General features: G+C 52.5%; 2 protein-coding genes across 2 annotated transcripts; one reads left to right on the plus strand and one right to left on the minus strand.

The window, feature by feature from the left end:
• Window positions 1-2,448: 2,448 nt before the first annotated feature.
• Window positions 2,449-15,614, plus strand: CHRNB1 (cholinergic receptor nicotinic beta 1 subunit). Its single transcript, XM_048517548.1, has 11 exons — window positions 2,449-2,667; window positions 2,982-3,121; window positions 3,942-3,986; window positions 5,808-5,917; window positions 7,330-7,438; window positions 8,050-8,197; window positions 9,450-9,641; window positions 11,414-11,637; window positions 12,479-12,654; window positions 13,171-13,318; window positions 14,752-15,614. The coding sequence occupies exons 1-11, from the start codon at window positions 2,616-2,618 to the stop codon at window positions 14,890-14,892; spliced, it is 1,485 nt and encodes a 494-aa protein (XP_048373505.1). The 5' UTR covers window positions 2,449-2,615; the 3' UTR covers window positions 14,893-15,614.
• A 3,088-nt stretch (window positions 15,615-18,702) lies between these two features.
• On the minus strand, window positions 18,703-24,776 carry LOC125444835 (diamine acetyltransferase 1-like). Its single transcript, XM_048517551.1, has 6 exons — window positions 24,489-24,776; window positions 23,456-23,510; window positions 23,037-23,120; window positions 21,987-22,088; window positions 20,123-20,163; window positions 18,703-19,009 (listed from the first exon to the last, which is right to left on the minus strand). The coding sequence occupies exons 1-6, from the start codon at window positions 24,549-24,551 to the stop codon at window positions 18,833-18,835; spliced, it is 522 nt and encodes a 173-aa protein (XP_048373508.1). The 5' UTR covers window positions 24,552-24,776; the 3' UTR covers window positions 18,703-18,832.
• Window positions 24,777-24,820: the final 44 nt, after the last annotated feature.

The raw sequence follows: 24,820 nt of genomic DNA on the forward strand, positions 1-24,820 counted from the left end.
CCCTTTCCTCCCCCTTTGTCGTCTTCTTTGGGGGCTGCCGGGTGCATAGGGGTCGTATTCAAAACCTTCAAGGCATTCATTTGTTTAAAATTGTTCGGTTTTCGGCTACGGCCCCCAACCAGGACTGTGCGGGATTTGAACATCGTACCCCTCTGATTTGTTGTTTTAAATCTGAAATTTCAGAGGCATTTCTTTCCAGAATATTCAGCAACATAAGAACATAAGAACTAGCCTGCTGGATCAGACCAGAGTCCATCTAGTCCAGCTCTCTGCTACTCGCAGTGGCCCACCAGGTGCCTTTGGGAGCTCACATGCAGGAGGTGAAAGCAATGGCCTTAAGAACATAAGAAAGAGCCTGCTGGATCAGACCAGAGTCACATCTAGTCGGCAGCTCTCTGCTACTCGCAGTGGCCCACCAGGTGCCTTTAGACTCACATGCAGGAGGTGAAAGCAATGGCCTTGGGAACATAAGAAAAGAGCCTGCTGGATTAGACCAGGAATCCATCTAGTCCAGCTCTCTGCTACTCGCAGTGGCCCACCAGGTGCCTTTGGGAGCTCACGTGCAGGAGGTGAAAGCAAGGGCCTTCTGCTGCTGCTGCTGCTGCTCCCGAGCACCTGATCTGCTCAGGCATTTGCAATCTCACATCAAGGAGGATCAAGATTGGTAGCCATAGATCGACTTCTCCTCCATAAATCTGTCCAAGCCCCTTTTTTAAAGCTATCCAGGTGAGTGGCCATCACCACCTCCTGTGGCAGCATATTCCAAACACCAATCACACGTTGCGTGAAGAAGTGTTTCCTTTGATTAGTCCTCATTCTTCCCCCCAGCATTTTCAAGGGATGCCCCCTGGTTCTAGTATTGTGAGAAAGAGAGAAAAAATTTCTCTCTGTCAACATTTTCTACCCCAGGCATAATTGTATAGACTTCAATCATATCCCCCCTCAGACGTCTCCTCTCCAAACAAAAACCAAGAATGCAGGATTTTGGTTTTGTTTGTGTAAGTTTTAGAATAGGCGTCTGCATTTTGCAAATTGCAACACTATAATTTAAAGCAGGAACATGGTAGCATTTGCGTCTGCGGCTACTTCGGACCCAGCTTTGCAAAGTTTCAGAGGTCTTCAGATTCTTGCACAGAAAGGTTGTCTTGCGGGATCAGAAAAAGGTTTGTTTCAAATGTACTCCCTTGCAGGGCTGGCGCAGCCTCCAAACCCCTCCTCCCTCCCTCCTCTGTCTTCCCCCCTTTACCAGCACAGAAAGCAATAACCCCTGGGGTCTCTCCGCCTTTGGCTCCCTGCATGAGAAAAGTGGTTTCCTCTCAGCAATAAAGACCCCCCCCCTTCACGAAGCGAAGGATCTCTGTCACGCTGCCCCTCGATCCCCCCCCCCTCCCAGTCCTGCATTCTGAAAATAAACAGAACATTTCTATTATTCTACATGACTTGTCTTGGTGGCTACCTGGAGGGAGGGTGGGTGGGCGGGTGGGCTGGCTGCAGGAGTTCCTGGTCCAGAGTCCACTTCCAGGATTTAGGTTCTTCAAATCCTTTCCCGGTTCGTACTACGGCCCCTTCCGCACATGCAGAATAATGCACTTTCAATCCACTTTCACGATTGTTTGCAAGTGGATTTTGCTATTTCGCACCGTAAAATCCAGCTGCAAAGTGCGTTGAATGTGGATTATTCTGCATGGGTGGACGGGGCCCAAGAATGACCTGTAGCCCCTGCAGAAATGTGGGGAGGGGGCTGGACTCTCCTTGAACAGTGGGGGTAGGTGCCATATCCCATTTCCACACTCCGAGGCCACGCATTTGGCCCTGCCCCACAGGACTGGCCCTTCACTGTCGCTGCCACCCTCTCTGACCAGGGGAAGTGGATTGGAGGAGACCCCACGGCCCGGCGTCCCACATGTGGTAGAGGCTGAGCTGGGCTGGAAGGTGTTTATTGTCTCTGTTTCGGTTCCGTCTTTCTCCCCATTGGCGTTCCTCTGGGTAATCCTCACAACAACCCTGCGGAGTAGGTTAGACGGAAAGAGTGTGACAGGCCCAAGGTTACCCAGCGAGCTTCCACGGCAGGGCGGGCAATGTGCCCATGGCGCTCCAGGATTCTAGCCCCATGCTCTAACCACTACAGCACCCTGCCTGGCTCGTCTGCGTCCACGTCGCGGGTCCCAGCTGTCCCCGCAGACACCCCCCCCCCTCGACTGGCTCCACACTTCCAGCCTTTCCCTGTTTTCCACTGGGGCTCCCGGGGGGGGGTCGCTCCAGCCTCCCGAGTCCCCCCCCCCCGCCCCAGGCAGTAGCCGAGCCCTGGGGCAAAAGCAGGCCGGGGGGGGGGCATTCATCCAGCTCCCCGCTGTACGACCAGGGGCCAGAAATGCCGCCTCGGTCGGGGGTGGGTGGGCGGCCGCCAAAGAGGGGAGCCGAGCAGCCTCGTCCTCGGCGAACAGGTGTCCGGCCGGAAGCCCCCTCGGCAGCTGCCAGATGCCTTCGGGAACTCGAGCCGGCTTCTGCTGGCCACTCCCCCCTTGCTGGCCGGGCGGCCCCACCGGGGAGCGCCCCCCGCCCCAGGGACAGGACAGCCGAGGCCGCCGGGCCCCCCCGAGCAGCGCGCAGAGGACATGGCCCCCCGGGCGGCGCTTTGGGGGCTCCTGGGCGCCCTCGCCCTGGCAGGTAAGCCCGCCTCGACGTGCCTGGTTTGGCTGCTCCGCCCAGGGGCCCCCGGGGGCTGGGGGTGGGCAGCGGGGGGTAGAACCGACAGTGACCCTCCCCCCACCCCTCCACGCAACCGGCTTGCGGGGGTCTACAAGATGTCTGGCCGTTCTGGCGTCTGCCTTCCCCCGCTTCGTTTGGACGTCGGTTGCCCAGCTCGTGGGGACCTGCGGCTCTGCCTGCCCAGGGCTTTAAAGGGCGGGGAGGGAGGCCGGTGCCCCCCTGCATGCTGCAAGGCTCTCTCTCTCTCTGTCTCTGCCCCCCTCTCTCTCCAGCCGCGGCGGCTTCCGAGGCGGAGGGGCGCCTGCTGGAAGCGCTCTTCCAGAACTACAGCGCGACGGTGCGCCCGGCCCGCAGCCTCGGCGACAGGGTCCCCGTGCGGATCGGGATGTCCCTCTCGCAGCTGATCAGCGTGGTGAGTTCTCCTTGGGGGCAAGCAAGTGCCTCGGGGGGGGGGGCAGATCCAAGAGGGGGGGGGGAGGTGTGGCAGCGTAATGGCCAATCAGAACCCAGTTTGGCCAGCAGAGGGCGGCAGGGCTTCCCTTTCCCTCGGGGGAATACCACAGGGCACCTGCAGGGGGCGACATTGAGGAGACCCGCTCCAAACCAGGGTTTGACTCCAGATAAATATATGCCAATAAAGGCTTGTGTTGTGTTGACTCCAGCTTATGATGTTATGATTATTGATGTTCTCGTTGTTTATAATGCTATGTTTATAATGTTGTGTTTATTGATCCTCTGTTTGTCGATGTTTTGTTGCTTGATGATATGATTACTGATGTTTGCTATTATGCTGCTGTTGTTCACCGCCCTGAGCCCTTCGGGGGAGGGCGGTATACAAATAATACAATACAATACAATACAATAAAGCGGGTGCAGCAGCAGCAGACTTTGGCTCAGGGGGAGAAATAGTTAAAAGGCGGCCGCAAAGACAACAGCTGAAGTTTGCTGCCGGCTATTAATAACCGGGCTGTCCAGTCCAGTTACAAAGGCAAACGGCTTCTTGTTTATGTCCTTCTCTGTAGATGAGCTCCCCACTCCCTCAAGCAACAGGGACTTCGCCCCCCCCGCCTTTCAGAGCTCCAGCCAATTCAAAATAACCAGCTCTCTGCCAGATCCATTTTTCCCCCCTGCCTGGGTGCCCGCAAGGCTGCGGAGACTCTCAGAAGTTATTCACACCAGAGAATCACTCTGAGCTTTCCTTGGGAATTCTTTTTTTTTTTTTTTTTTTGCAGGATGAAAAAAACGAAGAGTTGACAACCAAGGTCTACATGGATCTGGTGGGTAAAAAACCACGACACGGCTCTGCCCGGCCGTGCGTCTCGTGAATGCCTGAGCTGCCGCCCCCGAAGAGTGGCTCTGGGTCCAGTTGGGGGCCAAGTTAGCTGGAATCCAAACCATTCCAAAAATGGAACGAGGAGGGAGCGAGAACTTCCTCTGGAGATGGAGCGCATTCGGAGCGGCGCTGCTCACAGATCCGGTGCCCTGAGTCTGCCCTGAACTTCCCTTTGACCTTGACTTGGGTGTGTTAAGGGGGGAGTGATTTAGTTCCTGCGGACTGACCCCTTTAGGGATTATTTGAGTGCTTCTGGGGCTGGTGTAGGTTAGCCAAACAGGACTGCTGGATTTTCCAGTATTTTTTCACTGACTTTCAAGGAGTCCTGGGGTCAGGATTTGCGGGGCTTGTGGGCTTCCAGCACAAATTCAATTATCTGCTTTTGTTTTAAACCCACACGCAGTTTTCTTGTTTTTGTTGTTGTTGTTGTTCACCAAAAAAAAGCTTGTGGGCAGTTTTAGTGAAAGAGTTGGGGGGGGGGGGACCCAAAAGATTTGGGCAGAGTCACAACAACACAAGCCTTTATTGGCCTATAAAACAGGACAAAATTTTAAAACAAAACAAGGTTAAGAAATACAGTTAAAATTGCTAAACAAGACAAAGGAGCTCATAGTGGACTATAGAAGGAATAGCTCAGAAATTCAGCCCTTGACTATAAATGGAGATCAAGTGGAGCGGGTGGCTAGTTTTAAATTTCTGGGCGTTATGATTAAAGAGGACTTGACCTGGGGAGTACAGACTGCCGCGGTGGTTAAGAAAGCCCAGCAAAGACTGTACTTTCTGAGACTTTTAAGGAAGCAACAACTAGATGGAAAACTTCTGGTGTCCTTTTACCGCTGTGCTATAGAGAGTGTCTTAACCTACTGCATCTGTGTATGGTTCTCCAGTTGCACAGTGGCGAATAGGAAGGCGCTCCAAAGGGTGATCACTACTGCACAAAGGATTATCGGCTGCCCTCTTCCCTCCTTGGAAGAAATCTATAATTCCCGAAGCCTAAATAAAGCCCAAAATATTCTGAGGGACCCGTCTCATCCAGCACACTCTCTTTTCAAACTGTTACCATCTGGCAGACGATACAGGGCTCTCAGAACTAGGACAAAGAGGCTTAGAGACAGCTTCTACTCTAGAGCTGTGGCTATGCTAAACTCCGCTGCTTCATATTGATGTATTTGGGGCTGTGTAGGGATGGGTGGAGGAAGGGGAAGTGAGGATGATGTATGAGTCTGAAATTGTGTGCATCGAGGAATGCTGCTGTAAATTTCGTTGTGCGTGCACAATGACAATAAAATGCTTATGCTTATGCTTATGCTTAAAATTACTAATTTCCAGTATAAAATTTGCAACAGTTTCACAAAAGAGCACATCAGAGCTGTTCAGGAGATTGGGTATCTTAGAACACTCATGCCACTGAGAACATTGCAAGAAAATGGTATTAATGTATTAGTTGGGCAGAGTTACTCGTGCAGAAGCTGATTTTGTTTGATGGGTAAACAAGTGATTGGAGACACGAGTTCGAATGCCGCCTCTCCACCGGGGTGCCGAGGTAGAAGGCGCTGTCTCTCCACTGCCCTTCTCGGAACAGAAACAAGAACAACAGCCCTTCGGGGTGGTCATGAGGGGGGTGAGCAGAAGATGGTAGCAAAGCTGGCCTGGAACCCCCATTGCTGCATGCGGACCTGATGCAAATTCTGCCGCACGCTCCCCTTCCTCATCCCCATGGCTCCCTCGGCACAAACCGCTCTCTCTTTCTCCCCGTGTTTTCCAGACGTGGACGGACTACCGCCTCACCTGGGACCCTGTCAATTATGAGGGAATCACTTCCGTCAGGATCTTTTCTGACAAAGTCTGGCTCCCAGATATAGTCCTCATGAACAAGTGAGTGCCTTTGAAGGCGGGGTGTGTGTGTGGGGGGGCAGGCTGTGAAAATGCAACTGCGTCTGGGCTGGGGGGCATGGGGGGGTCCTTTTTCTACCACACACACCCCCCCCAGGTAGTTTCATACGTTTGCCGTGTTGGTCTGTAGCAGAAAAGCTAGACTCAGCTCCAGGAGCGCCTTAGAGACCAAGCAGAGTTTCAAGGTATCACCTGTTGAGAGTCAGCGCCTTGTACCTGATAAAGGGAACCTGGACTCTTGAAAGATCGGACCCAGAAAACCTTGTGGTGTTGTGTGATTTCTGGGCTGTAAGGCTGTGTTCTAGCAGCATTTTCTCCTGACGTTTCGCCTGCATCTGTGGCTGGCCAGCCACAGATGCAAGCAAATCAGAGACTAAGCTACAACCTACTTTCCAGGCTATACCACAGCACCCCAGTGATTCCTGCCATGAAAGTCTTCGACAATACCAGAAAACCTTCTCGGTCTCTGAAGTGCTGCTGAACCAGAATTGAGCTGTAGCATAAAAGGCAAGTGAGAAGTTTTTGAAACTGCCTACAGCAGTCAGTAACTAGAGCAGTGATGGCGAACCTATGGCATGGGTGCCAGAGGTGGCACTCGGAGCCCTCTCTGTGGGCACGTACACACAGAGTTCGTTATGTGGGAGGTGGAAAATCACACACACACATCTAGGCTGGCCTGGGCCACTGAGCATGATGTGCACACACCACTGTGAGTAGGGAGGACTTGGCTGGCAGGCCTGGTGCCTGTGCTCCGGGTGGCTGCTGCCCGGTGTGTGTGTGTGTGTGTGTGTGCGCGCGCGTGCAGAGGAGGCAGAGATGCTAGAGAGGCACAGAGCGGTGAGCGCGGGACTTGCTGGAGGCTAGAGCAGGCTGGCCCCTGCTCAAGCGGGTGAGACGGAGGAAGAGGGAGCCAACCGTTTTTTTCTAAACTAAAACCTCAGCATTCAGGTTAAATTGCCGTGTTGGCGCTTTGTGATAAATAAATGGGGTTTGGGTTGCAATTTGGGCACTCGGTCTCAAAAAGGTTCGCCATCACTGAACCAGAGGATACTTAATGCTTTCAAAGTTAACAAGTGGGTATAGGGTGGCTTTCAATTGGGGTCCGTGAGGCACGTTCCCTGTGGTTCTTTCTCCCGGGTGGGGTTGAAAAAGCCGTCATGAAAGGGTTTTCTTGTCCGCCAAGAATCGCAGCTGCTTCTAGTGTGGAGAAGCCATGGAGAAGGAAGATAATTGAGTGGGAACGAAAAGCAGGTCCTATAGGGTGCTGGAAATATCTCCCTATCCGACAAGGGGTCTCTCCCAGACCACAGGGGAAGGGAGAGGATGGGGGGTATTTTCTCATAATGCCTCTAGGAAGTTCACGGCCTCCTTTGCCCCTTCTCCTCCTGCTCCAGCAACGACGGCGGTTTTGACATTTCTCTGATGGTGAACGTCTTGGTGAACAACCAGGGCGTCCTCCAGTGGCAGCCGCCTGCTGTGTACCGGAGTAGCTGCAGCATCCAGGTGGGCATCGTGGCATGACCTGCGGCCGGCTGCCAACCTTCCTCACGGGCACACCCATCCCCTCCTCCTCTGCCACTCCTAGCCAAGCCACGGGGGCCATGCAGTGGTGGGATCCAAAAATTTTAGTAACAGGTTCCGATGGTGGTGGGATTCAAACTGTGGCGTAGCGCCAATGGGGTGGGGCGGGGCATGACGGGGGCATGGCTGGGCATTCCTGGGCAGGGCTGTGGCAAGGACGCAGCCGCTGCGCCGGTTCTTGGGCGGGAAACGAATGCACGCAGGCGCAGGCTGCCACGCACGCCGGTGCACCTCCTGCTAGACTGCTTCCAGTTCTGCGCGCTACTGCTGAGAGGAGGAGCGTAACTAAGACCAAAATCACGTAACAAAATCACCCATTAGTAACCCCCTCTCGGCACACACAAATACTTAGTGACCTACTCTCGGGAACCTGTGAGATCCTGCTGGATCCCACCTCTGGGGCCGGGCCAGCGGAAGGTGCCAGAAGGGAATTCTAAATAAGGAAAGAATGCATTTCCCACTGGGGGGGGGGGGAGGTGTGTCTGGGAGGGGCTGCTTTCCCCCTGACCCTTTCCTGCTTGGGGGTGGGGCAGGTCACCTACTTCCCCTTCGACTGGCAAAACTGCACCATGGTCTTCCGCTCGTACACCTACGACTCCTCGGAGGTCACCCTGCTACACCCGCTGAAGGAGGACGGGCAAGAACTGAGAGAGATCGTCATCTATGAGAACACCTTTATCGGTGAGCCACGGCTGGACCGGGTAGGGGAGTCGTGTGATCCTGGTTTGCACCACTCGGGGTGTGTGTGTGTGTGTGTGTGTGTGTGTGTGTGTGTGTGTGTGTGTGTGTGTGTGTGTGTGTGTGTGTGTGTGTGTGTGTGTCTTATTCTGTCTTACAGGGATTCATGGCATCGGGCCAGCTTTCCGCCCTCCCCACCAAAGCTGGGGTCTCTGTAATCAAGAAGAGAGGAGAGGCTGCAGCGTTTGGGACTCTTTAGTTTGGAGAGGAGACGTCTGAGGGGGGAAATGATTGAAGTCCATAAAATTATGCATGGGGTAGAAAATGTGGACAGAGAGAAATTTTTCTCTCTTGCTCACAATACTAGAACCAGGGGGCATCCGTTGAAAATGCTGGGGGGAAGAATTAGGACTAATAGAAGGAAACACTTCTTCACGCAACGTGTGATTGGTGTTTGGAATATGTTGCCACAGGTGGGGGTGATGGCCACTCACCTGGATAGCTTTAAAAGGGGCTTGGACAGATTTATGGAGGAGAAGTCGATTTATGGCTCCCAATCTTGATCCTCCTTGATCTGAGATTGCAAATGCCTCAGCAGACCAGGTGCTCAGGAGCAGCAGCAGCAGAAGGCCCTTGCTTTCACACCCTGCACGTGAGCTCCCAAAGGCACCTGGTGGGCCACTGCAAGTAGCAGAAAGCTGGACTAGATGGACTCTGGTCTGATCCAGCTGGCTTGTTCTTATGATCTTAAGAGAGCCCCTCTGGAACACCTGGGGCAGAGCAGCCCGTTTGAACGGCCTAAGAGTGAACGAGCTCACCTCAGGACTGGCCCGCAAGAACTTGGGCAGGGTTCACTTTGCGCACGATCTGCTCCGCTGCCCAGGCTGACTGGTCTGTGCCAAGGAATCCCTGTGGCACTTCCAGCCGGCTAATGGCTACCAGCCGGCCACAAGCTGGGAACTTCCCTGGTATCCGAGAGGGCTCATTGGCCATTGGTTGCGCCTTCCCTCAGCGGCCGCAGCCGTCCCCTGCCTGTTTCGATCAGTACTTCTGGGGTTGCTCCACCCCCCACCCCCCGCCCCCCGCCCCAAATCTCCATGAATTTTCCAACTTGGAGTTGACGACCCTACTTCTTCCTGGTGTGCGTACCATCCACAAAACGGCGGCTCCCAAGACGGTGAGTGTCTCTGTGTGTGTCGTGTCCAACGAAGCTTGATTACGTCCTGGGCTTTCCTTCCCTCTCTTCCCCCTCCAGACAATGGTCAGTGGGAGATCCAGCACAAACCGTCCCGCAAGAACACCCTCCCCGGAGACCCCCTGTACGAGGACATCACCTTCTACCTGATCATCAGCCGCAAGCCCCTCTTCTACCTGATCAACGTCATCATCCCTTGTGTCTTGATCTCCCTCCTGGCCATCTTTGTCTTCTACCTGCCTCCAGACGCAGGTGGGCACCCCGGACACAAACGCGGCTCAACCCCTCCCGCTTCTCAGGGTCCACCTCTCCTTTGAGCAGAGGCGTATTGGGGGGGGAATGGCACCCGAAGACAATCCCTTCTCCAGGTGCCCTGTGCACCACCACCACCCACTGATCCCGCACGCCAGCCTACATGGAGGGCAGGGCTCAGAGCCATGGGGGACGGGCAGTGGTGGGATCCAAAAATTTTAGTAACAGGTTCCCATGGTGGTGGGATTCAAACAGTGGCGTAGCGCCAATGGGGCTGGGCGGGGCGTGATGGGGGCGTGACCGGGCATTCCGGGGGCGGGGCATTGCTGGGCGGGGCTGTAGCAAGGACGCAGCCATTGCGCCGGTCCTTTGGCGGGGAAATGAATGCATGCAGGCGCAGGCTGCCATGCACGCCGGTGCACCTCCTGCTAGACTGCTTCAAGTTCTGTGCGCTACTGCTGAAAAGAGGGGCGTAACTAAGGCAAAAATCATGTGGCAAAATCACCAATGAGTAACCCCCTCTCGGTACACACAAATAATTAGTAACCTACTCTCGGGAACCTGTGAGAACCTGCTGGGTCCCACCTCTGGGGACGGGGCTCTGTGGTGTGCAGCTGGGGTGCACGCCTTTTAGTCATGTGGGGGGCATGTGACCAAAAGGCATGCTCCCGGGGACATGGGTGACCCCGTGTCCCTATAGGCCATATGCCTTTGCCTTTGAGGCTGACATTTTCAAATCCGGTTGAAATAGGAAGGTCCCTGAATTTCACCACACCATTTCCTTTTCCTTCACATTCCCCTTTCTAGCAGACAAGATGTCCATCAGGCATCTTCCTGCCTGTGGCAAGATGGCCACTGTCCGGGAGCGGGGGCCCACCCCTCCCCGGACTTGCCGCCCCCTTCGCTGTCTTCGGCCGGGTACCCCTTTTGGTACCCTGGAGGGGGACCCTGACAGCCACCTTTAGGAGACTCCCCTGATGATACCAGCCAGGTTTGGTGAGGTTTGGTTCAGGGGGTCCAAAGTTATGGACTCTCAAAGGTGTAGCCCCCATCTTCTATTTGCTCCCATTGAAAACAATGGAGGACGGGGCACTTCTTTTGGGAGTCCATAGCTTTGGACCCCCTGGACCAAACTTCACAAAACCTGGGTGGTATCAATAAGAGACTTTCCTGATAATACATCCCAGGTTTGGTGAAGTTTGGTTCAGGGGGTCCAGAGTTATGGACTCTCAAAGGTGTAGCCCTCATCTCCTATTAGCTCCCATTGGAAACAATGGGGGATGGGGCATCCTCTTTGGGAGTCCATAACTTTGGACTCCCTGAACCAAACCTCACCTAACTTGGGTGGTATTATCAGGAGAGTCCCCCAAAAACTCCCTGAAATCTTGGTGCTGCTAGCCTAAAAACTGCACCCCTTGCAGGCCAAAAACTGAAAAGCACTAAAAAATACAAAAAACAAACCAGAAATTTTTGCGCCCCCCCCCAGGCGAGCACCCGGTGCAACATCCCCCCCCGGTCCCCTTGTATCTACACCTCTGCATTCATCTGCCCATGAAGGTGGGCCTTGAAACAAACACTCCAGCCCCCAAGAACAGCCTATCTCTTCACCTTGCGGATTTGTGTATTGTTGTTTCATGGCTCTCCTTGTAATGGAGTTTCTCGGCTGACCCTGTCCTCAGTGGAGGGACGGTGGGTCCGGGCGTTTGGTCAGCCCCCTCTGGGGTGGCGTCTCTGCTTGTGGGTGACAGCTGCTTCTCCTCCCCCTCTCCTAGGGGAGAAAATGACGCTCTCCATCTTCGCCCTCCTCACCTTGACGGTGTTTCTCCTCCTGCTGGCTGATAAAGTCCCAGAGACATCCTTGGCAGTCCCCATCATCGTCAAATACCTCATGTTCACCATGATCTTGGTCACCTTCTCCGTCATCCTCAGCGTGGTGGACTTGAACCTGCACCATCGCTCCCCCAACACCCATGAGATGCCCTTCTGGGTGAGGCAGGTAGGGCTCTGTGCTCCAGAGGGGCACCGAATGTCATCACCCCAGAGACAGAGGAAGGCGGCGGTGGTGAAGCCAAACCCACCCTGTGTTTGGGGAGTTAGATTTGAGCATCCTCTCAAGGAGCCGCGTGGCGTAGTGGTTAAGTGCTTGTGTAACCTCCTATCTGTGGGTTCTGTGGGGAAGAACTTGGAATGAGTTTGCAACAACAAATTTTTAACAACAAAATGGTTTACTTTCTTAACATATAACATCAAACATCAACATTTGACATCACACTTCAAGGTCCTGTTCAGGTTGCATTTTCAAGTCCTTGTATTTACAGTCTACTGAATCTGCCAAGTCCAATTCTTCTTTGCAAGTGGGTTGGCTCCTGAAGACTCCAAGGGCTTGGTGAAGAGGAAGGTTTCCAGGAGAACTCTCACCCATGACAACCACAAAAAGAAGCCCTGAAACAATAAACTCCAACACTTACAACATAGCAAAAACAAACAACTACCTTCCCACTAGTTCCCAACAATATTGCAGTTACCTTAACAAGGTGTAAGGGCTTATACAACCAAGGTCTGAGTCTGGTAGCCTTGTCTCCTCCAAACTACATGAGGTCTGCTGCAGCCTCTTGCTGCTTTGAGTCTCCCCCCCTTACTGGGTCAACCCATTCTGAGCATGGGGGTTACACTTGCACTGCCACTCACGTGGTCAGGAGTTCGAGCCCCCTGTGGGTCAGAACTCTGGATGACCGAAATGGACTGGAGGCAAGACGGGTGCGTACCTGCATGACACAACCGACTTCCAGAGGATAAGTGGAGACTCTTTCTCTTTATCTCTCTCTCTCTCTCTCTAGATTTTTATCCACACGCTTCCTCGGTATTTAGGGCTGCGCCGTCCAAAGCCAGAATCCACCCTCAAGCCGCTCCCCCTCCCCCCCAAGCAGGAGCCCCCGGTGAAAAGCAACCGCCGTGTAGATGAGTATTTCCTGCGCACTCCGGCCTGCGATTTCCTCTTCCCCAAACCTAACAGGTGAGCTCCTGACCTGCAGAGAGTATCTGGGTGGAATTTCTGGAAAGCCACACCTAGAGGCCCCCACCCTGAGCCCGTGAGTACCTGCCAACACCTGTCCTGGTACCTGCCAAGTATATGTAGAAAGTAGGCAGGGCTACGGTGCTTCTGGGTCAGGGGTCTGCAACCTGTGTCTCTCCAGGTGTTCATGAACTACAATTCCCATCAGCCCCTTCCAGCAGCCAATTGGCCGTGCTGGCAGGGACTGATGGGAATTGTAGTTCATGAACATCTGCAGAGCCGCAGGTTGCAGACCCCTGACCTAGGTAGGGACAGGGCTATACTCCCTCTGTGTGACCCACAGCCTTCAGAAGATCCCAGAAGGCCCTTTTTGCAGCTGCCAACATTTTTCATAAAAAGACCTCCCCCCTTCCAGCTTAACTGTTCGGGCTAAAGAACCCAGCTCTGACCAAGTCCGAGGGAGGGGGCCGCTTCTGCTGGTGGGCGAGCCCGTCACGCCTTTCTCCCCCCTCCAAGGTTTCAGCCGGAGGTGTTCTCTGCGGACATGAAGAAATTCATCGAGGGCCCTAGCCACAGCCTGGCCCTTCCTCCGGACCTGAAGTCCGCCGTGGAGGCGGTCATGTATATTGCCGAGCAGCTGCAGGAGCAAGAAGATTATGATGCGGTGAGTGGTGAGGGAGGGGCAGAGGGGGAGGTCAGTTTGGCCTCTGGGCTCCCGTACTGTCCTGACAGCTGGACTTACACAAGCAAGTCCGGAATTCCGAGCGTGTTCAGCCTTCCTCCGAGACTGGCTCAAGCAGTTAGAGTTTTTGAGCACCCAAATCCAAATCCAAAACCTTTATTAGGCATAAAACCGGTGTGTGTCATGAATTCCAAATACAGTAAAAAGATCATTATTACACATCTTGCAGTACACAGAGTAAAAATGTAGCAACAGGTTCAGAGATTTCAGCATTAGAGTTATTTAGAAGCTTAGCCATTTTTACCTTAATTTTGAGCACCCTTAAGAGTGGTCAACCAGGGGGAACAGACGGATGTCGGCCACTGGACACAAGTGCCCCAGGACATTCCCTTGCGCGGGCCCCGTGGCAATGAGCATGTGCAAGACCACAATTATCCCATTATTCCAGCTGGGCTTGTGCTGGAGCAGGGGTCTGAAACCTGCGGCTCTCCAGATGTTCATGGACTACAATTCCCATCAGTCCCAATTGGCCATGCTGGCGTAACCTCTTTCTGTGGGTTCTGTGGGGCAATACTTGGAAGGACTTGCAAAGGACTAAATTTAAAACAAAACAGTTTACTTCTCTTAACAAACGACACTTTTAAAACATTTAACATTTACACTTTACAGTCCTGTTAAGTTTGCATTTTCAAGTCCTTATATTTACAGTCTACTGGTATTGCCAAGTTCAACTCTTCTTTGCTGGTGGTTGGTTTTTGAAGACTTCAGAGGCTGGGTGAACGGGATTCAAGATGATGGAGGTTCCCAGAAAACTCTCACCATTTACATACACAAAAAACCCCGAAACAATAAACTCCAACATTTACAACATAGCAAAAATAAACAACTACCTTCCCACTAGTTCCCAACAACATTGCAGTTACTTTAACAAGGTGTTAAGGGCTTATACCAGTGGTGGCGAACCTTTGGCACTCCAGATGTTATGGACTACAATTCCCATCAGCCCCTGCCAGCATGGCCAATTGGCCATGCTGGCAGGGGCTGTGAAACAACAGTCGTGACATCTGGAGTGTAAAAGGTTACGCCTACAAATACAAACCAAGGTATGAGTGTGGTAGCCTCGTCTCCTCCAAACTACATGAGCTCTGCAGCCTTCTGCTGCTTTGAGTCTCCACCCCTTTCTGGGTCAACCCATTCTGAGCATGGGGGTTACACTGGCAGGGGCTGGTGGGATTTGTAGTCCATGAACATCTGGAGAGCCGCAGGTTGCAGACCCCTGGAGACTCTCCCTAGAGATTTGTGGCATCTCTTGATCAGCCAAGCCAATCTCGACCTGGCCCCACCGGGCATCCCGGTCTGTCCTTCCTGGTTGCCTTTCTTGTAGGTGACCCGTCTCCTCTTCCCTTTGCTCGCAGCTGAAGGAGGACTGGGAATACGTGGCCATTGTGGTGGACCGCATGTTCTTCTGGACCTTCATCATCTTCACCACCGTGGGCACCCTCACCATCTTCCTGGACGCCAGCTATCACCTGCCCCCTGAGAATCCCTTCCCTTGAGTCCCTGGCCGTCTTCTCCTTGCCTTTCCAGCAGCAAAGACCTCCAAATTTCATCAGAGAAAACTCGGTTGCCTGAACATCTGCAGTGGACTCAAAGTGGACACAAAAGCTCCCTTGGGCTTTTGATCTGCATTAGAAGGGGGCTGTTGAGGAACGGCTAATGTTCATTTCGGGTTATAGGCATTATTGGACCTTGGGACCCAAAGAGCTCGTGCCAGGTTATTCCAATGTGTGGGTCAAAGAAGACGGGCGCTCCAGCTCCAGCAAACCCATCCACGGATCCAAACGGTGTATAAATAATTGCCTCACAATTTCTTTGATCGTCGCATCACTTAGAAAATAGGTTGTTTCCCCTTGCTGTTATGGACGTATAACCGACGTGCCAGAATGATGCGGAGTGATCCCATTTGGGCTAAGTGAACTTCTCAGTTACATCGTGGGTTACTGAGTCGCGACCACATTTACTGCCAATTTACTCAGCCAGCAGATTTTGATAGACACTGTGACATACCAAAGAGGAGAATAAAGACAGCTCTGCTCTACAGTTCAGTTCCACTGCTGTCTCACCGTCCTCCTAAGAAACTCAGAGAAGCACGAATGGTTATTTTTCCTTATCCTCCAAACTAGAAGAAGAAGAAGTAGAAGAGTTTGGATTCATATCCCCCCTTTCTCTCCTGCGGGAGACTCAAAGGGGCTGACAATCTTCTTGCCCTTCCCCCCTCACAACAAACACCCTGTGAGGTGGGTGGGGCTGAGAGAGCTCCGAGAAGCTGTGACTAGCCCCAGGTCACCCAGCTGGCGTGTGTGGGAGTGTACAGGCTAATCTGAATTCCCCAGAGAAGCCTCCACAGCTCAGGCGGCAGAGCGGAGAATCAAACCCGGTTCCTCCAGATTAGATACACGAGCTCTTAACCTCCTACGCCACTGCTGCTCCTACCCTGTGGAGAAGGTTAGTCTGAAAGAGGGTGTCTGGCCCAGGGTCAGGGCTCAACAACAGTATCTCCTCTTCACAGGCGGAACGTCCCTGGTTCAATTCCTGGCATGTCCAGTTATAAGGATCAGGTAGTAGATGGTGCGAAAGGCTTCTCTGACGGCTGCCAGACTTGAGTGGACAATACTGACTTCGTGTTGTCGGAGGCTTTCACGGCAGGAATCACCGGAGGGTTGTGGGGTTTCTGGGCTGTAGGGCCGTGTTCCGGTAGCATTTTCTCCTGACGTTTCGCCTGCATCTGTGGCTGGCATCTTCTTGGAAGCGGCATCCCAATCAAAGCAGCTGTCCCCTCTCCTGTGTGGTGTAGTGGTTAAGAAAACAGACTAATCTGAAGATCTGGGTTCAATTCCTCACTCTTCCACGAGAGGCTCATTGGGTGACCTTGGACTAGTCATAGTTATCTCAGAACTTCCTCAGTCCCTGTTTGGGGGGGGGAAGCAATTTTAAGCCACTTTGAGACTCCTTGCAGTAGAGCAGGCGTCTTCAAACTATGGCCCCCCAGATGTTCATGAACTACAATTCCCATCAGCCCTACCACTTAGCCATTCTGGCAGGGGCTGATGGGGATTGTAGTCCATGAACACCTGGAGGGCCATAGTTTGAAGACCCCTGCAGTAGAGAAACACCATGTCAGCCACACTCATCTGAGCAACGCCTCCTGGGACACCACCCTGGGAAAAAGTCAGCCCCCCCCCCCCGCCCCCAACTTCACAGCGGTGGCTCCCATGCTACGAACCGCAGCCTGCCTGAGCCAATCAGAAAGGTCTTTTCGAGCGACGTGCAAAACAGAATCGGTTCAGGAGGGCCTTCTCGTAAAGGTGGCAGAGCTGCAGTCTAGAAGATCAGCCCTGCAAAGGAATAAACTTTTCCTGAAGCGATAGTTCCGTTGCCTGAGACAACAGTTCTTCAATTACCAGGCCCGCTGCACTATTTTGTTTTATTAAGAATCTGGCTGTTAGATTGAATTGTTGCATGTCAGGGATAAATGTTACCTGCATTGATCGCGTCTTTGCCTTAGACAGCTTTTTGCTCGCTTGTGTTGTTTTCCAGGTCTTCAGTCCTGGCCCGGCAGCATTATTTTGCTTTATTAAGAACCTTTTTTGCTGTTCGACCGAATTGTTCTGTCATGTTTTGTGCTCAGCGCGCCGATCGACGGAATAATCTTTCTCATACCAGGACATTTTCCAAGCCCCACTGGTTTTGGTTTCACGGTGAATATTTGCCGGTAGATACAGATGTTTTCATCATATTGTCAAAGGTCTCCACAGCTGGAATCAGCTGACGGCTGCGGGTTTTCTGGACTGTACGGCCAAGACCTGGTGGTTTTAGCTGCAGGCGAAACATTAGGAGCTGAAACCACCAGACCGCACAGCCTGGGAAACCAACAGCCAGAGGGTTGTTTTTGTAATCATACTTTGTAATTCACTTCCTAATGGGTTATATCCAGGGCTCATTCCGCACATGCAGAATAGTGCACCTTCAAACTGCTTTCAATGCTCTTTGAAGCTGTGCGGAATGGCAAAATCCACTTGCAAACAGTTGTGAAAGTGGTTTGAAAACGCATTATTTTGCGTGTGCGGAAGGGGCCCAGGAGTGAACCCATTGGCGGAATCACCCGTAGACTTACCAGGGAGCCACAGGGTGCTTCCTGAGGGATCCCAAGGAACCAGAAACAGGGAAGTCCACGAAGGCAAGTGGCAGCGAGCCACGAGAAATGCCACAAAGCACCAGTGCACCCTGTGAAGGCCACAATTCCACCACAGTCTGCAGCCACCAGGAGGACAGAGGCAAGGAGGAGGAGCAGCAAAGCCGTTCAGTTGTGGTCAACAGTGGGTGGCAGGGCCAGGCAACAGGGGGGGGGGGGCACTTACAGGTGCAGCAAGAGTTGCCAGATCTCCAGGAAACACCTGGAGGTTTGGGGATGGAATCTGAGTGGGACAGAAAAGGGAGCCCCTGTTGTGGACGGGATCTGGTCTGATCCAGAAGGTCTCTGCTGTTACAGGGACAGTCGCAGAAGGCCCTTGCTTTCACCTCCTGCACGTGAGCTCCCAAAGGCACCTGGTGGGCCACTGCGAGTAGCAGAGTGCTGGACTAGATGGACTCTGGTCTGATCCAGCAGGCTCTTTCTTATGTTCTTATGAGATTTTACTCCAGGCCAGTTGGCACCCCGGGGGAGCTACGACATCCTGAGCTCATTTCAAGAAGGAGAGCCCGGTGGTAACAACCCTGGTTACTCCTGAGAAAACGGTTCGTGTAGGTGAAGGGCCAGTGGTGACCTCGCAGGCTTGAACTCCAGGGTTCTTTCAGGTCAGGCAGGACAAGGAATGTTAGCGGTGAGTCTAAACTACAGCCGGCGTTGGATTTGGGTTAACTATTAGTTAGTCAATGAACAGCTCTGCAAGTCTGTACAAACGGCATGCAAGCCCCCTCCCCCCGCCACCCACAAAAGCACCTGCTGGGAACATCCGAGCCCGGAGAGATGGACTTTTCCCCACTGTGGGTGTTCTTGAACTTTGCAAAAGGGGGGGGGGTGTCTGAGGCTGAAGCCTTACTGCCCCCCTCCCAGCCTCCCCTTTGCTATAATTCCAAGCAGCAGGGCCTGCCTCAGGCTCCTCAATTATATGAGAAAAGAGTGTCCGGTCTCCATGTGGGGCCAGGGGGATCTCCCAGAGTTGCAACAGATCTCCAGCCTGCAGAGATCAGTTTCCCTGGGATTATCTGCTGAGATCCCTCCCCTCCCCAGATCTCCCCTCCCCCCCCAGTCTCCATCCCCCTAATGTCCAGGAATCCCCCCATGAAAGGCGCAGCTGGACACCTGCTCAGAAACAGCTGTTCTTTATTTTTGCTGAGGGGGGGCTGTGTGTGGAGTGAACCTCAGCCCATGCGTTGCCCCTGCGAGGTGGGCCCCCTCCTGCCGGCCAGGCAGCCCCTCCCTCCGCCCCGGAGCTGCTAACATTTGCTCTGTGCCGCCATTTGGCGCAGTTGCGCCTCTTGGAACCGGAGGAGGCTCCAGCCCTCTTTGGCGGACAGGTCCTCGCCTCCGTGCTTCTCCAAGAATCTGATGTTCTCCGGCTTCTCGGAGCTGACGTGCATGTGGAGCTGGGAGCAGCCTTTGAGCCAAGCCGCCTGAGGGCAGAAGGAGCAAGAGTCAGGGCTCCCCTCCACTACCTCGGAAGGAGGTTCGATCCCCAGGCACCTCCACTTGGAAGGACCAGGCAGGAAGTGATGCGGAAGTCCTTTCTTTGCCTGAGACCCCAGAGAGTCGCCTGCCAGTCTGAGCAGACAACAGTAACCTTGTTGGACCAGTGGTCTTACTCGGAAAAAGGCAACATCATGAGGAGTTCACCCCCTGTGCTCATGCAGCGCAGCAAGGATTCCTGTGGGGCAGTTTTTTACAGCCCCCCCCCCAAAAAACAAGAATCCAGTAGCCACTTAAGAGAAGGAGGAGGAGGAGGAGGAGGAGGAGGAGGAAGAGGAAGAGAGGAAGAGGAAGAGGAAAAAGAAGAAGAGGAAAAAGAAGAAGAAGAAGAAGAAGAAGAAGAAGAAGAAGAAGAAGAAGAAGAAGAAGAAGAAGAAGAAGAAGAAGAAGAAGAAGAAGAAGAAGAAGAAGAAGAAGAAGAAGAAGAAGAAGAAGAAGAGCAGGAGTAGTAGTTTGGATTTATACCCCACCCCTTTCTCAAAGGAGACTCAAAGGGGCTGACAATCTCCTTTCCCTCCCCCCCTCACAACAAACACCCTGTGAGGTGGGTGGGGCTGAGAGAGCTCCGAAGAACTGTGACTAGCCCAAGGTCAACCCAGCCAGCATGTGTTGGAGTGCACAAGCTAATCTGGTTCCCCAGATAAGCCTCCACAGCTCAAGTGGCAGAGCGGGGAATCTAACCTGGTTCTCCAGACCAGAGTGCAGCTGCTCTTAACCACTACACCCATGCTGGCTCGTCTTAAAGATGAGCAAGATTTTTTATTTCAGCAGAAGGTTGGGTGGGACAGAGTCCCCTCACCCAGAAACACAGGGGGCCGAGTTCCCCCACCCCCACCCTCCACAGACCATCTGATACATCTTTATGATCCAAAGGGGGCTCGGCCAACCATGCCATGTATGATTCAAAAGATGCACCCCAAGATCTCTGGTGACATTGCATGGGGGACTGGGCAGCAGCTGGGATGCCCCCCTCAGCCCCCTGGCAGCCTCTTGCCAGGGGCAGAGGCCTTTCGCCCACCCTGCCCGGGATGCGAACTCACCTCCGTTGCTCTGTTCAGGAGTCTCTTCCCGATGCCCTGCCCTGAAAGAAGTGGGGGGTGGGGGAGGATAATTTTAGCAAGTATGAGAACATGGTGAGTTCCAGGGGTGTCCAACTTACGCCCCTCCAGATGTTCATGGACTACAATTCCCATCAGCCCCTGCCAGCATCATGCTGGCAGGGACCGATAGGAATTGTTGCCATGAACATCTGGAGGGCCATAGATTGGAACCCCGATTGACACAGTACGTTTTTATTCTGCCTTTCCTTCAAGAAACGCAAGTTGGTGAACGTGGTTCTGTGTCCCAATTTCATCCACACAACACCCCTGTGAGATTGGCTAGGCTGAGAGAACGTGATTGGCTTAAAGGTGAGCGAACCAGCTCCAAAGCAGAACGAATATCTGAATTCAGTCTCCTTGATCCTAATCTGGCTCCAGGTTCTGGTCCACTTAGAACAAGAGGAATAAGTTGCCGGGAATCTTTTCTGTTTTCAGCCATTCAGGCTTGGTGGGAATTTGACAGGTCAGGTTATTGTGCCAACTATTTGTATATCTTGAGCGATCCCAAATAACGCAGAGCTTGTTTCAATTGCCTTGCCTAATGCTATGACATTTGGCAGATACAATAATATCCCCTATGACAGTGGTGGTGAACCTTTGGCACTCCAGATGTTATGGACTACAATTCCCATCAGCCTCTGCCAGCATGGCCAATTGGCCAATTGGCAGGGGCTGATGGGAATTGTAGTCCATAACATCTGGAGTGTCAAAGGTTCGCCACCACAGCCCTATGAGAATAGGCTATGCCAATTGGCCATGCTGGCAGGGGCTGATGGGAATTGTAGTCCACCACGGCCCTATGAGAATAGGCTATGCCAATTGGCCATGCTGGCAGGGGCTGATGGGAATTGTAGTCCATAACATCTGGAGTGTCAAAGGTTCGCCACCACGGCCCTATTAAAATAGGCTATGCCAATTGGCCATGCTGGCAGGGGCTGATGGGAATTGTAGTCCACCACGGCCTTATGAGAATAGGCTATGCCAATTGGCCATGCTGGCAGGGGCTGATGGGAATTGTAGTCCATAACATCTGGAGTGTCAAAGGTTCGCCACCACAGCCCTATGAGAATAGGCTATGCCAATTGGCCATGCTGGCAGGGGCTGATGGGAATTGTAGTCCACCACAGCCCTATGAGAATAGGCTATGCCAATTGGCCATGCTGGCAGGGGCTGATGGGAATTGTAGTCCATAACATCTGGAGTGTCAAAGGTTTGCTACCACGGCCCTATGAGAATAGGCTATGCCACCATGCTGGCAGGGGCTGATGGGAATTGTAGTCCATAACATCTGGAGTGTCAAAGGTTCGCCACCACGGCCCTATGAGAATAGGCTATGCCAATGTTGAGACTGTCCAACATGTACTTTTAGAGTGTTCTATATATGATCTCCCACGCTCCATGTATATTCATCCCTTGATAGAGAGGTTAAATATTGACATGATGTCATCATCTGTTATGAACTTCCTACTCATTGGTTCTTGTGATCTTATGTGTGAAAATGTTGCGAACTTTCTGAAGCATTACCTGACTAAGCGTAACTACTCTCCATAAAATAGTCATGGTAAATTTAGCTCTCTTTGTTTTCTGTATACAGGGTCTGTATGTAGATATTTTTAATGTATTTTAATGGGTTCAGTTAATAGATAAACGGTCCCTTTTTGTTTTGTTTTTAATATTGTAATATGGTAATTTATAATGCCAATAGAGGCTTCTGCCTGCCTGTCTAATTTCAGAACATCAGAGCAAAGAGTCCGGCGTCCAAGGGGCTGATGCCCAGCAGGTCCCACCTGCCCCCTGGCCCTACCTCTGAATTCCGGCATGACGTACAGGTTGTCCATGTAAAGGTTTCTTCCTTTCCAGGTGCTGTAGGTGTAGACAGACAGGACGTATCCAATGAGAGTGTGACCTGTGGGGCAGGAAGATGTCATGGCACCTGTGACAGGTGGCGGAACTCGGGCACCCAGCAAATGGAACATTGAATCGTAATCCCCCCGCCCCCCCCAAAAAAAAGTTCTTTGTCTCTAAGGTGCTGGTGGACTCCACTCTAGCTAAACTGGAACATTTGTCCCATAATACTTTTTATTAATTTCCTTCTTTAAAAAAACGCATTGGACATAAAACATACATGAAACCATTGAAACACATAAGACATCAACAAATATTAACATGTAACAAATGACCCACACTTACAGTCACCCAAACATAAATCTATCCTACCCAACTACCCATAACCCAACTACCCATAACAATAACACATAATTCAACACATCTAAATCAAATCAGTTACTTCACTATTCTTGGGTAAATTTATTCTTTAGCTTTAATAAACTTAAATATCTACACTATGCTACCTTATTTTTCATTCCATATTTTTAATATTTAACCTGCAAATATACCTTGTATTTCATAATGCTATATGTCATTCATATTTTAATTTAAATAAATTTCTTTTCTTATCTAGGCCGCTAAACTGGAACATTTGTAAAAGGGAAACGCTCCCCTTCCTTCCCCCATCAATTCAAACTGATTGGGCTACGCTGATGCTCACTTCTCGCCCTACCTACCCCTCAGTTCTGTCCCCAGAGGCCTCCTAAGTATGGTGTGTTCAGGGGAGACCGCTCCCCCCCTCATTACTCTTCCCACGGGGCCCTGTGAAGAGGAGTCAGGTACTCCTATGCAAGCCAGCTCTCTCTCTCTCTCTCATCCTGGCTGCAGCCTTCAGTCGCAAGACCCTCCACATCTGTGCAGCAGGCCGAAATCCAGCAGGTGCAGCTTCCCCTCCCGCACGGTGGTTGAGTTCCTGCTGGCTCAAGGGAGGCAGTCTGGACACAGGTCCCCACAAGGCCCCAATTACCTTCTTTGCTTTTTTGTTGTGGGGGAACTTCGGCTACAAAACACTCGAATCTGGGATGTTCCCCAAATCCAGCCTTCATCAGCTCTGGGGCAGAAGGAAGAGCAGAGATGTTAGTCTGGATGACACAAGCATTCCTGTACAAGTGACAGGGCACATGGGAAGGGTGCCAAGGGTGGGGGGGAAGCATTAAGGGCTTGTGTTGTCAGGAGTATCACAGTCAGGAGACATTGGCACAAGTGATGTTGCTCTTCGTTTAAAACTTTGACTTGTGTGCTGCTCAGGGTAGGAAAGCAGGCTGGGTCAGGGGCCGGCCTTGTGCAGGATCCCAGCAGAAGTCCCAGTGGAGAAGACCTGCCCCCGCTCCAGTCCCAGCAAAAGGGTTATGGGCCCAGAGGCACCGCGCCACGCAGCCCGTTTACCTTCCTCGCTGGTTCTGATCTCGTTCTCAGGAATCTTGTAAATGACGGCAATCTCCTGCAAGAGGGTGGAGGCTCAATGTGAGAATTCGCAGGTATAATGGCACCTATTCCACCCCCCACCCCCAAATCACATACCTCTTCAGCCTCAAAGTGCCTGCTGTGGTTGCCAGCAGGGCTGGTTCTCTGGGCCAAGGGGGCAGGTCAGCCCAAGAGATTTTGGCAATCTTTGTCCCTCTTTATCCACATTAATGGAGGGGGGGCAATTCCTGCAAAACTGCTTCTACAGATATCTCAAAAAAACCCTCCCCATTTCTGCTAAGAAAACCTCATCACGCTGGCAGGGGATGATGGGAACTGTAGTCCATAACACCTGGCGGGCTGCAAGTTTGACACCTATGCCAGAAGAAGCCTCCCTCCCCCCAGCTCTGCAAAACTGCTTCTGCAGAGATCTCAATCCCCCCACACACACATTTCTGCTAAGAAAACCTCATCCCAGACTGAGCTCATGATGAGACATAGAAACATGAAACATAGGACTGGAAGGGACCTCAAGGGTCATCAAGGCAACCCCCCCCCCTGCATAATTCAAGAAATTCACAACTCCCTCCCTCCCCCACCCCCAGTAACCCCTGCTCTATGCCCAGAGGAAGGCAGAAAACCTCCGAGATGTTTCTCTATTCTGCATTGCTTAGACCTCACCTGGAATATTGTGTTCGGTTCTGGGCACCGCAGTTCAGAAGGCTGGAAACCGGACTTTCTGGCTCTATTGGTTTTATTCCACGGCAGCTGGGAGGTGGACCATGAATCCTGGGCTCCAGCTCCAGGTGTCAAACTCACAACCCTCCAGATGTTATGGACGACAGTTCCCATCATCCCCTGCCAGCATGATGCTGGCAGGGGATGATGGGAACTGTAGTCCATAACATCTGGCGGGCCATGAGTTTGACACCTATGCCAGAAGAAGCCTCCCTCCCCCCAGCTCTCCTCTCCTCCTGCCCCACCCCTCCCTCCCTCCTTCCTTCCTTCCTCTCACCTTAATGAGCCGCATGATGTCCTTGAGATCCTTGGGGGCACAGGCACGCACAGCGAAAGCCATGGTTCCCAGCCGTCCTCCTGCTTGTCTGCCTACCAGGTGCCCTCCAACCTTCTCAAGGACCCGCTTCAGCCACACATGTGACTCCTTGCCTCAGTGACTTCCTTGGAGGTGAGGCCAAGAGACAGCTTAATAATCAAATAGGATGGCAGCAGCTGGGGGGGGGGGGGCTTGCACCTCCGATCAGATGATCTCAGGACCAAGTGGGCCAAAGGTTGCCACCTTCAGGTTGGAAAATTCCTGGACATTCTCTTCCTGCCCTGGTGGCCGTG

This window comes from Sphaerodactylus townsendi, linkage group LG15 (genome assembly GCF_021028975.2).
Source record: "Sphaerodactylus townsendi isolate TG3544 linkage group LG15, MPM_Stown_v2.3, whole genome shotgun sequence".
Lineage (NCBI taxonomy): Eukaryota > Metazoa > Chordata > Lepidosauria > Squamata > Sphaerodactylidae > Sphaerodactylus > Sphaerodactylus townsendi.

Coding starts and splice junctions, on each gene's coding strand:
- CHRNB1 (XM_048517548.1), top strand. CDS start 2,616: ATGGCCCCCCGGGCGGCGCTTTGGGGGCTCCTGGGCGCCCTCGCCCTG. Junction 3,987..5,807: donor CCAAGGTCTACATGGATCTG/GTGGGTAAAAAA, acceptor CGTGTTTTCCAG/ACGTGGACGGACTACCGCCT. Junction 9,642..11,413: donor CTACCTGCCTCCAGACGCAG/GTGGGCACCCCG, acceptor CCCCTCTCCTAG/GGGAGAAAATGACGCTCTCC.
- LOC125444835 (XM_048517551.1), bottom strand. CDS start 24,551: ATGGCTTTCGCTGTGCGTGCCTGTGCCCCCAAGGATCTCAAGGACATC. Junction 23,121..23,455: donor GATCAGAACCAGCGAGGAAG/GTAAACGGGCTG, acceptor CTTCTGCCCCAG/AGCTGATGAAGGCTGGATTT. Junction 19,010..20,122: donor TCCTGAACAGAGCAACGGAG/GTGAGTTCGCAT, acceptor TTCTGCCCTCAG/GCGGCTTGGCTCAAAGGCTG.